This window comes from Chiloscyllium punctatum, chromosome 45 (genome assembly GCF_047496795.1).
Source record: "Chiloscyllium punctatum isolate Juve2018m chromosome 45, sChiPun1.3, whole genome shotgun sequence".
In the NCBI taxonomy this organism is placed as follows: Eukaryota; Metazoa; Chordata; class Chondrichthyes; order Orectolobiformes; family Hemiscylliidae; genus Chiloscyllium; species Chiloscyllium punctatum.
In genome coordinates this window covers 45,699,804-45,711,871 of record NC_092783.1, presented here as the reverse complement: position 1 = coordinate 45,711,871, position 12,068 = coordinate 45,699,804, and the positions used below count along the sequence as shown (strand labels likewise).

Below are 12,068 nucleotides of genomic sequence, written 5' to 3'. Positions count from 1 at the left end.
ATTGATGGTCTCAACATGAATGTAGGAAATGAGATCAGTAAGTTTGCAGATGAAATGAAAGTTGTTGTAATGAGCAAAGAGGAACAACTACATAACAATATAGATGGGCTGATCAAATAGTTTGAACAAAAGGAAATGGAATTGAATCCTCAAATTTGTGAGCTGGTGCATTTTGTTTCTTCTTATTTTGACTTCATGTTTTCTCCCTTCATCTAGTCTCTTCCCACTTATCCTAAAGACCAGAAGACAGTGGAGCAGATGTGCTTGCTGTCATTCAATGAGATTGTGGCTGATCTAATAATCCTCAACTCTAATTTTCTGCCATCTCCCCATGACACTTGATTTCCCTAATGATTCAAAATCTTTCTTGAATTTACTTAACAGCCCATCTTCAACAACCTTCTCTGGTAAAGAATTCCACAGATTCACCAGCGTCTTGTGGAAAAAGATAAACTCTTCATCCCTGTTTTAAATGGACAACTGTTTACTCGAAGATTATGCCATCTGGTCCAAGACTCTGCCACAAAGGGAGACAATCTATTCACACTGACCCTACCAAGCCTCTAAGAACCTTAATGTTTCAATAAGCATTTTTAAATTATTCTACTGAATGCCAGTGAGAACAAACCCAACCTAGTCAACCTCTCATCATAAGAAAATCCTTCCACCTTTGTGAATTTTCTCTGAATTGCCTCCAATGCCAGAATATTTATCCCTGGCCAAGGGGACCAAAACTATTTATAGTATATCAGCTGTGTTCTGACCAGTGTTTTATATTGTTTTAGCAAGGTCCCTAAATCTATACTCCATTACATTTTAAATAAAGACCAATATTCCATTTCTCTCTCTCCAGTTACCTGCTATATTCCACCTTTTTGAGATTGTTGAACTAGAACCCTCCAATCCCTCTCTATGTTACAACTTTCTGCAGTCTTTATCCATTTAAATAATATTCAGCATCTCTAGTTTTTTTCCTATCTCCAAACTGCAACTAATTTCTTTCAGCAAAAAGAGAGATATTGAACCCTGACCACCTTCCTCAGTTTCACCAACTCCATAACCATATAGCTATTTGTTTAAGGTTAAAACTTTAGGGTTTACGGAAGTTTTTTTTCAAAGCTGGTTTAGCTCAAATTCCCTCTGGACTGTCATTATTCCAAAATGTTTGCAGATGCCAGACTCCAGCTAACTAAGCCATCTGTTCTGTTATGTATCTCTTCTTTTTTTTTCTACTCAATAAATATTGGTGCATTATCTTTATGAGCTGCAGTCACTAAAATCTGACATTTTAGTATTTCTTTCCTATTTATTAACCTCTTAAGTCAACATGACTCCAGCATCTTAAGAGCACTAGACATCAAAAATACAGTTGCACTTATCCCATTTTAAACGACTAAACCACATGAACCACGAACAAGATATTTATAGGTATTACCAATTTGCAACCTTGGTTTCTTTTATAAAGCAAGGAAATAAAATGTATATTTTGGATTGTGGAAACCAAGCAACTGCCAGTTTATGAAACGTTTTGTACCATTATCTGACATCATTTGATTCTAGGAGACTTTCTGTAGTATAAGTTAACATCCTTTTTCTTCATCTCTTGGAAACTGTTCTAAATCCAGTGAAGTTCATGAAATAAAAAGCAAGTGTAAGGCTCCACATGAAATGTTTAGTGAACTTAACTGAGTATTTATTGAGAATGAATCTGAGTATTTATTGAAATGCCTGAATGTTTCAGTATAAAGTGGAGTAAAGATTACAAGCTGATATAGAATCCACAATCTTCCTGTTTAGGGAAAGAGAAAATAAGGCACAGGTACTTTTCTGAGGTTGAAGTAACTTTGCATTGATAAAATATCATGCAAAGTTATACCAAGTCTATTTGTGAATGATCAGCATTGACAAATATCAAGAGTCATTCTCCAACACTGATACCTAACATTGCTAAAGTTTTTTTTTAAAGCCACAAACAGATTTAGTACATAACTGAGTGATCTTCACTCTAATTCAGTGCCCCCATGTGTAACAATGATGGAAAAGAGTTTGTTGTGAACAGGACCAGCTTTATTTCTTGTAATTTTAAATTTTTTTGTTTTTGTTTATTACAGATGAGTTGCCATACCTGAAGTGCCCTCTACATACTGTGTTGAAACTAACACCTGTTGCCTATGGTCAGTAATCAAACATTATACTATCATTCAAATCTGTCTTTAACAGTGAGCACAGGGAATGGTGGGTCAGATGCTGAATTTGTTAAACTTGAAGAGCCCCTAAAGTGTGGAAACAGGCCCTTTAGCACAACGAACCCACACTGACCTTCCGAAGAGCATCCCACCTGTTCCATCCCCCTACCTTATCCTTGTAACACTGCATTTCCCATGGCTAATGCACCTAAAGTACACATTCCTGAGCACTGTGGGCAATTTAGCATGGCCAATTCACCTAATTTGCACATCTTTGGACTGTGGGAGGAAACCGGACCATCTAGCAGAAATCCACACAGTCACAGGGGAGAATGCGCAAATTCCAACACAGACAGTCACTCAAGGGTGAAATCGAATCCAGGTCCTTGGCACTATGAAGCAACAGTGCTAACCACTAATCAACCGTGCTGCCCTGCTTGTGGTTTTTGTCATCCTAGAATAACCATTCTTCAATTTATACGTCCAAAATACATCTAAATCTTGAAAAATGAAGACACATTTGAAACATAATGTTGCAAAATGCTGGTACCACTTTTCACACTACAGAAAGTTCAAACAAAAAAATTTCAAAAAGTAAATAATGTATGGACTATGCTAAGAAAAGTCATATACTGTTAAATCATCTTGTCCAGGACTCATAAAGACAGATTACAAGAGTAAAAAATTAAAGGGGAAAACCATCTTTTATATTACATGAGAGGAGAATGCTGATTGGGTGGCAGATGGACTCTGTTAGAGGGCTTGCCATGGAGAATTTATCAGTTGACAGTTAACTGCCAAGCTCTATTTAAATCTTAAATCAGGTAAATTGACTGATTTATCGGGACGTTGCTCTAAGAAAATGAACCAATGAGTGGTTGCTATCTATTTTGTTGAGCTGAAATAGGTGCAGTGCATGTATATGGTCAATCTGTCTGCAACTTCTCAATATTTTTCAGCAATTCTCAAGTTTTGTATGACTAAATAACATCTATAGAGTTTTTAAAGACAATTTATAGGGATATATCCCCATAGTCATGCTCTATTTCAACTTATTTACTGCTGCCTGTGGTTTTACTTTCAGACATGTATTACAGTAGCGATGTTTTTAAACTATGGAAGCAGGACTTGGTTTATATATTCCAGAATTGGCCTAGTTATCCTTGATTTCTATTTAGTTCTATTTTCTTTCTTTCTTGGGAAAGAAATTTGATTATAGTTTTGCACAGTACAGCTATGTATTTACAATTATGTTTAATAAGTGTCACGCACTGTGTCTAAATGAGACACAAAGAAATTTGAGGGCATGGGAATATTATGAGTGGGGATCTAACGTATTTACCAGAATTCACATTTCCAACTTCAATTCTGTTTTCATTTTGTTAAGTTATGTTTCTCTCCTTTTCTCCTTTGCTATCTCTGTCTCTCCAGTTGTCGCTTTGAGTCATCCACTGAGGACTATTTTCTAGACTTTGCATGCCTCTCATACATAGCACTGTTGCCCTAGTCCCACCGGTCCATAACATAAAATAAAAATACTTTTTCTAGTAACCAAGATGGGTAATTAAATATCTTTATCAGATTTTAAACAACATGATCCATCAACCAGTTTTCCTAATCAGTACAATTATGGGTTTATTATCAATTAAACCTTATTCTTTAAAGTTACAATACTTAATGAACATCTATGATAATGTAAAAACATAAATACTTATCCCTCTAAATATCCTTTAAAAAGCACATTCTTTTCAGGAGAGTAAATGCTTTGTTTGCAAGAGATTGACTTTCTGACAAAAAAAAAAGTCAGTTGTTCTTGAAGACAAAACGTGAAAGCGTGGAAGGTGTTGGAGTTTGTTTCTCTAATATTCTGACAGGTGTGGTGAAATGGCATGGATGCCCCTGAAGTTTTACAAACACAACTAAGAGAAAAAAACTTGATGTTTCTTCAACCACTTTTTCAAAGAACATCAGGTTTCACCCTGAACTCAACTAAAGGGTTTACTTTGCAGAAATTGGGGACAGCTGGGCAAGTTGTTCTAAGCAAACTTTCCTCCAACTCTTTCCAACTGAGCCTAATGAATCAAGGACCTCTACAAATCAGTCGCTGTTCAAAATACCCATCGGGGTCTACAGCAAAGCAAATAATTATCACCAGTAATGTGATTTCTATGAAACCTTGTTAATTGTGAACTGTCAATGACTTTTTAAAGAAATTATTCCAAGTATCTCCATAAAACCTGTTAAAATTCAGTTTCCACAATCCTTCAAAACTCAAGTTTAAGTAACCCGTTTGCTAACGCAATTCTGTAACTAACTAATAGAATGTGTACAAGAATACAAAGGATGCAATTTCATTTATTTTTCACTTTTTCTAGAATCTGTTCCTAACTTCCATTCAGTTTCTTTAAGGTCAGAAACTTTTTAAACTGAAGAATCCTCATGCTCATCCCAAATCCTATCACAAATCATTGATTCGACAGCATACTTTAAATTGGCAATAGAAGACCTATCATAGTCATAAAGTAATATTTATAGCTGCATTTACTGTCCCTGCAGCTGTAGAGGTGCAGCTATGTCACAAGCCACCTCAGGATCTGTAACATCATTGACAGCGATACTGCATATAGCTGCCTGCAACAAAAAATAATGTTTTGGATGCCTGCTGATCATTGCCTCACAGGCAACCCCCAATCACCCTGCTTGCTGTTTCATCACCTTGTTTGTCACACCAATCACCTTGCATTTGCTATCCCTCTTCTTGACCCTCTCATTATTCTGCCCCAAACCCTTGAGACCTCACTTCCTCACTGCTGCTTCACTACCCGAGCGGGTGACGAAAGAGTGAGCAACTAAAGGAAGTGACTGGTCAAAGCAGCACCAACAGACTTACAACAATGATATAAGTGGCACTGACTGTCTGTTCCAGTGTAGTGGTAGAAGATAGTGATATTTATATGAAAGGAAAAATGAGCAATATGATTTTAATACTATTATCCTGGTATTCAAATCCTTTTATGTTCCACTGCTCTCCCTCTTTACCACTTCTTCCAGCTCAACAATCTTTTGAGAATGTTGCATTCCTCTAACTTATTAAATATTATTCAACCCCAAATTATTCACCCCACATAGAGGCTTGGCCATATTTTCAGATGTCTAGGGCTTTAAGCTCTAATATTCCTTTTGCTAAAAATCTCTACTTCTCTCTTTTGCCTAACATTCTTAAACGCCTTTTGGAAGTTGTTCCAATGTCCTTCTTTGATTAGTTCTCCATTTATGTCTCTTTACCATTTTTAGCATATTTTATTACATTGAAAGTGTTGTGTAGCAAGTTGTTATTTATATTAATAGACATGGGGATTTTTAATCCGCCAAGGATGCCCACCCACATGGTGTAGCCATATATACCATTTCCTGGGAAAGTTCAAAGAAAAACCATGGGAAACCTTCATCCAGTTTAAGGAGCACCTGAGGGAATTTCATCTCCAAGTCCCTGATACAATCGAGTAAAGTGGCAGGATATTGCAGTAAGCTGTAAATCTTCCAAGTCCCAAATAACCTTCAATCTGTCCTGGAAAGTGGAAATCTCCTTTCTGGTAAAGTTGTTTCTTCAGCAATTTTCTGAAGGACTGTCCCTAATCCTTATTTATCAGTTGCTTTAATATTCTGTTGCAGAAAGTGAGAGCTCTGAAAGTAAGTTCTTCCTATCACTGATTTATTGAAGATTTTATTTGCTCCTGGATTCCACAATCTGTTTCAAACAATCTATTGAGCTGAATATAATCCAATTTCATGTCACTTTTAAATTTTCCATTTTCTGAAAATTAATGTATAACTACTTCACTTTGCATCCATTACAGTAATAAGACAAATTAAAACCAAAGGATTGTGGATGCTGGAAATTTGAACAAAAGTACAAAATGTTGGAGAAGCTCAGCAGATATTATCTCATGATCTCCATAATCTCATTGAATGATGGAACAGGCTGAAAGGGCTGAATGGCCTACTACTGATCCCATGTTTGTATCTCTGCCAACATCTTGAGAGAAAAGAGTTAGTATTTCAAGTCCAGTGACCCTGCTGAACAGGGAAAATAGGTTGTAAAATATAAATATCTTGTTTTACAATTATAGATATTGCTGACCAGCTAGCTTTAATAGCTTCGTTGATCAATCATATACAATGTGATAAGCATAAGACTAGATTCCTCACACATTAACATAGTAGAGAAAGTAATAAGTTACATGCAGCCTTCAAACCTAAAGTGATAAACATTTCTGTGATATGTGCTATCAGCATGATAACATTGGAATTTGATGTCAATAAGGAAAATGTTAAACATTTGCTAATCTGAAAGGGCAAACTGAAATCCCAAGCCAAACCCCTGGGCATAGGAGAAAGGTTGAGCCTTCCTATTGCCAATTAGACAGGTGAAGTTCCAGAAATGGAATGAGTGGTTATACACCAGAACGTTTGCATTTATACCATCAGGCAACCAGACTTCTCAATCATTGTCCAATCGATCAATGAAAATTGACATTGTATTGAATCCCCCTGTATGATCTCAAGAAGTGTAGGTAATGTCAGAAATGATGAAGCTGTTCAGACAAATAAAATGGATGGAGATGATATCTGTGGTGATTCCACTTATTTGTAGACATATTTTGGCAATTCACATTCATCATATTAAGGCTGCCAAATATATAAATAATATAAATGTATAAAAGAACCTCAAACTTTGTAAAAGTTTTTTTTAGAAATTAATTTTATAAATACCAATTCATAAAATTCATAAAACAGAACTTCCAGATACATTTTTAAGAAAAATGTATTAAATTTGGAAAAATTACAGTACTTCCACATCAGAGAACAAAATAGAATAAAGCATCACGATATGTTCAAGTCAGGTTTTCACGATTTTCCTTCCTTCACCGTTGATCAGATAAGCACTGAGTATTTCAAACAGTAAATCAGGATTAATATAAGAAAAGTTTGATTTTATCTTTTCATATTCAGATGCATTTGGGTTCGGCAATCAACATTTACAATTAAAAGAAATCTGAGTGTTCACACTATGCTGCTTATAATTTCTGTATTCATACTTAAGACTTTATTTTCTTTCAGGATGTAAAATGGAATCAGTTTACTTAAATGTAGAGGCAGTAAACACACACCGCGAACGGCCACTGGTAAAGATTCTTTGTTTTTGACTATCTTCACAGTATTGTGTGTTAAGGCTTAGATTACAATGTAAATGGTCTTTTCTGTCTAATTTTTCTTTTTTGAATAATTATTATTCTCTGTACATGCACATTATTGGGAAAACTAGCACTTCCTGCCCATCCAATGTTGCTGTGAATATAGCTATGCCTGGTAAAGATGCTTGTACAGTGAAGAAAAAGAAAACAGATAGTTCATTGCACAGATGCAAGCCAAAACTAGCACCGTATCCCATCTTCCAGCTCTTAACAGTGAGGTTATAAATTTGGATATGGAGTTTCAGAACTTTGATTCACTGATCAAAAGGGAATAACAACAGATAGTCAGTGCGTTGATGTTGGACTGTCCACTTCGCACCACAGCCTGTTGACTGAGCTGGTGAGATTCATAACATGAGAAAAGGGAGCAGGAGTAGGCTATCTGACCTCTCAAACCTGCTCCATCATTCAATAAGATAGTGGCTAATTTTATCGTGGACTCAGTTCCACTTACCTGCCTACTCACCACAACCCTTAATTTCTTTACTGCTCAAAAATTTAACTATCTTTGCCTTAAGAACATTCAACAAGGCAGCCTCAACTACTTCACTGGGCAAGGAATTCCACAGATTCACAACGCTTCCCCCAATACCCCCAATTTCATGTTTTAGATCTGGTCTATCTTTCTCCATCATTATTTTAAGACCAACAGAATAATGGTTGCTGGCCCCAAAGTGCTCCCTCACTCTCACCTCAGTCACCTGCCCTGTTTATTTCCCAAGAGTAGATCAAGTTTTGCACCTCTAGTCAGTACATCTACATACTGAATCAGAAAATTTTCTTATACACACTTAACAAATTCCTCTCCATCCACACCTTTAAGACAATGGCGGTCTATGTTTGGAAAGTTAAAATCCCCTACCTATATCACCCTACTATTCTTACAGATAACTGGGATCTCCTCTCAAATTTGTTTCTCAATTTTCTGCTGAATATTGGAGGGGTTTATAGTGTAATCCCAGTAAGTGATCTCCCTTTCTTATTTTACAGATCCACCCAAATAACCTCCCTGGGCGTATTCCCAGGAATATTCCCTAAGTACAGACGTAATGTTATGCCTAATCAAAAACACAACCCCCATCCTAATCCTACTTATAAGGTCTATACTCTGGAGCATTAAGCTGCCAGTTCTGTCTATCCCTGAACCACTTTTCTGTAATCACTATGATATTCCAGTCCCATGTTCTCAACCATGCCCTGAGTTCATCTGCCTCAGCTTTTTGGTCTCTCATTGAAATAGGTGCAGTTTATTAGATTAGATTAGATTAGATTACTTACAGTGTGGAAACAGGCCCTTCGGCCCAACAAGTCCACACCGCCCCGCCGAAGCGCAACCAACCCATACCCCTACATCTACCCCTTACCTAACACTAAGGGCAATTTAGCATGGCCAATTCACCTGACCTGCACATCTTTGGAGTGTGGGAGGAAACCGGAGCACCCGGAGGAAACCCATGCAAACACGGGGAGAATGTGCAAACTCCACACAGAGAGTCGCCTGAGGCAGGAATTGAACCTGGGTCTCTGGCGCTGTGAGGCAGCAGTGCTAACCACTGTGCCACCGTGCCGTCCAGAATCATTCTCTCCTTTGTTCCTGCATGCCCTGATTCTGTGATTTGCTCCTTTTCCCAACTGTAGCTGATGTCTTTCCTCACTATCTCCCTGGGATCCCCCCACCACCCCCTTTTACTAGCAGAAAGCCTCTCGAGCAGCCTTAGCAAATTTTTCTGCCAGTATATTCATCCCCTTCCAATTCAGCTATAATCCATCTTTCTTATACAGGTCACTTCTACCCTAGAAGAGATCCCAATGATCCAAAAATGTGAATCCTTCACCTCTGCAGCAGCTCCTCAGCCGTGCATTCATCTGCTCCATCCTCCAACTCCTATCCACACTAGTTTGTGGTAATATCCAGATATTAATATCCTTTAGACCATAAGACCATAAGAAATAGGAGTGGAAGTAAGGCCATTCGGTCCATCGAGTCCACTCCGCCATTCAATCATGGCTGATGGACATTTCAACTCCACTTACCCGCATTCTCCCCGTAGCCCTTAATTCCCCGAGACAACAAGAATCTATCAATCTCTGCCTTGAAGACATTTAGCGTCCCGGCCTCCACTGCACTCCGCGGCAATGAATTTCACAGGCCCACCACACTCTGGCTGAAGAAATGTCTCCGCATTTCTGTTCTGAAATGACCCCCTCTAATTCTAAGGCTGTGTCCACGGGTCCTAGTCTCCTCACCTAACAGAAACAATTTCCTAGCATTCACCCTTTCCAAGCCATGTATTATCTTGTACATCTCTATTAAGTCTCCCCTTAATCATCTTAACTCCAGTAAATACAATCCCAGGATCCTCAGCCGTTCCTCATATATTAGACCTACCATTCCAGGGATCATCAGTGTGAATCTCCGCTGGACACGTTCCAGTGCCAGTATGTCCTTCCTGAGGTGTGGAGACCAAAACTGGACACAGTACTCCAAATGGGGCCTAACCAGAGCTTTGTAAAGTCTCAGTAGCACAATGGTGCTTATATATTCCAACCCTCTTGAGATAAGTGACAACATGGCATTTGCTTTCTTAATCACAGACTCAACCTGCATGTTGACCTTTAGAGAATCCTCGACTAGCACTCCCAGATCCCTTTGTACTTTGGCTTTACGAATTTTATCACCATTTAGAAAGTAGTCTGTGCTTTTATTCTTTTTGCCAAAGTGCAAGACCTCGCATTTGTTCACGTTGAATTCCATCAGCCATTTCCTGAACCACTCTCCCAAACTGTCTAGATCCTTCTGCAGCCTCCCCACTTCCTCAGTATTATCTGCCTGTCCACCTAACTTCGTATCATCTGCAAACTTTGCTAGAATTGCCCCAGTCCCTTCATCCAGATCATTAATATATAATGCGAACAGCTGTGGCCCCAACACTGAACCCTGCGGGACACCGCTCGTCACCAGCTGCCATTCTGAAAAAGAACCTCTTATCCCAACTCTCTGCCTTCTGTCAGACAGCCAATCCTCAATCCATCCCAGTAGCTCACCTCGAATACCATGGGCCCTCACCTTGCTCAGCAGCCTCCCGTGTGGCACCTTATGAAAGGCCTTTTGGAAGTCTAGATAGACCACATCCACTGGGTTTCCCTGGTCTAACCTACTTGTCACCTCTTCACAGAATACCAACAGGTTTGTCAGGCATGACCTCCCCTTACTAAATCCATGTTGACTTGTTCTAATCAGACTCTGCTCTTCTAAGAATTTAGAAACCTCATCCTTAATGATGGATTCTAGCATTTTACCAACAACCGAGGTGAGGCTAATTGGCCTATAATTTTCCATCTTTTGTCTTGATCCTTTCTTGAACAATGGGGTTACAACAGCGATCTTCCAATCATCCGGGACTTTCCGTGACTCCAGTGACTCTTGAAAGATCTCAACCAATGCCTCCGCTATTTCCTTAGCCACCTCTCTCAGAACTCTAGGATGTATCCCTAGAGGACCTCCTTTTAAATTCCTGTATAACTTCCTATATTCTTTCATCAGAATCTCATCCTTTCCTCTTTCTATGTCATTAGTTCCAATGTGTACAACAACTTCTACTGGTCCCTCTCCCCTATGAGAATATTCTGCACCTTCTCCAAGATATCCTTGATCCTGACACCAGGGAGGCAACACACCATTCTGATTTTTCGCTGTTGGCCACAGAAATGTTTGTCTGTGCCTCAGTCTAAAGAATCCCCTATCACAATCAATCGCTTGGAACCTGATGCAGTCTCTGTACCAAAAACCTGGCTGTCAGTGCTCTATTTCCTTGAGATTCCATCATCCCCCATATTTTCCAAAACAACGTACTTGTTTGAGTTGAGAATAGTCATAGGAGACTCCTGCATTACCTCTCTCCCTCTCCTACCTTTCTTCATAGTTACCCATCTACCCAACTGTATGTGATTTTTCTCCCTTCTCATAGCTGCCATCCATCACACACCCTTACTCCTGTAAATTCTTAATTGCTTGGCTGCTGCTCCAACCAATCTATGCAATCCAATAGGATTCACATCTAAACACACTTCCTGCAGATGTAATCATCAGTGACATGGAAACTCTTTCTAATCTCCCACATTCGACAGGAAGAACACATCACTCTACTAAAGGCCATTTTTGCACCTTAACTATCTACAGATCCAGAAAATAGCACAGTCTTACTGTTCTAAAAAAACACTGCTGCAAGCTAACTTAGTACCTACGTTTTATATTTTTAAAGTTTAATCAAGAGACAGATCTCAATAAAACATATAATCAAAAAAGAACTCACTCTACTCACTACATAGCTTTACAAAATAAACAGTGAGGTTACCCTTTAAAAAAACCACTTAGCTGCTCCCCTGCTGTGAGCTCTTCCACACATGCTTCTCCAAGGCCAGCTGTGAATTTCACTGTTTGTTACTTTTTCTTAGAGGAACTCCAATGTCCAGAGATGCCTGAAATCAAACAGCAGTAGCTGTGCCAATTCAGTGCTGGATCACATGACAATGTAGATTTAGTTCTCCGTTTGAATCACTTCCCATATGGTCATGGTCACTGTCACCACATTTGCCTGTCTTACTCTTTTTTTTAAAAGAGCTTTGA

At 38.7% G+C, this 12,068-nt stretch overlaps 1 protein-coding gene across 1 annotated transcript in view; it reads left to right on the top strand.

Moving 5' to 3' along the window:
• Positions 1–12,068, top strand: part of LOC140467340 (6-phosphofructo-2-kinase/fructose-2,6-bisphosphatase 2-like) — a 90,485-nt gene that overhangs the window by 67,804 nt on the left and 10,613 nt on the right. Inside the window, exons 12-13 of the mRNA XM_072563633.1 lie at positions 2,112–2,174; positions 7,308–7,372. Of these exons, the coding sequence (XP_072419734.1) occupies positions 2,112–2,174; positions 7,308–7,372 (128 nt within the window). The remainder of the gene's footprint in view (positions 1–2,111; positions 2,175–7,307; positions 7,373–12,068) is intronic.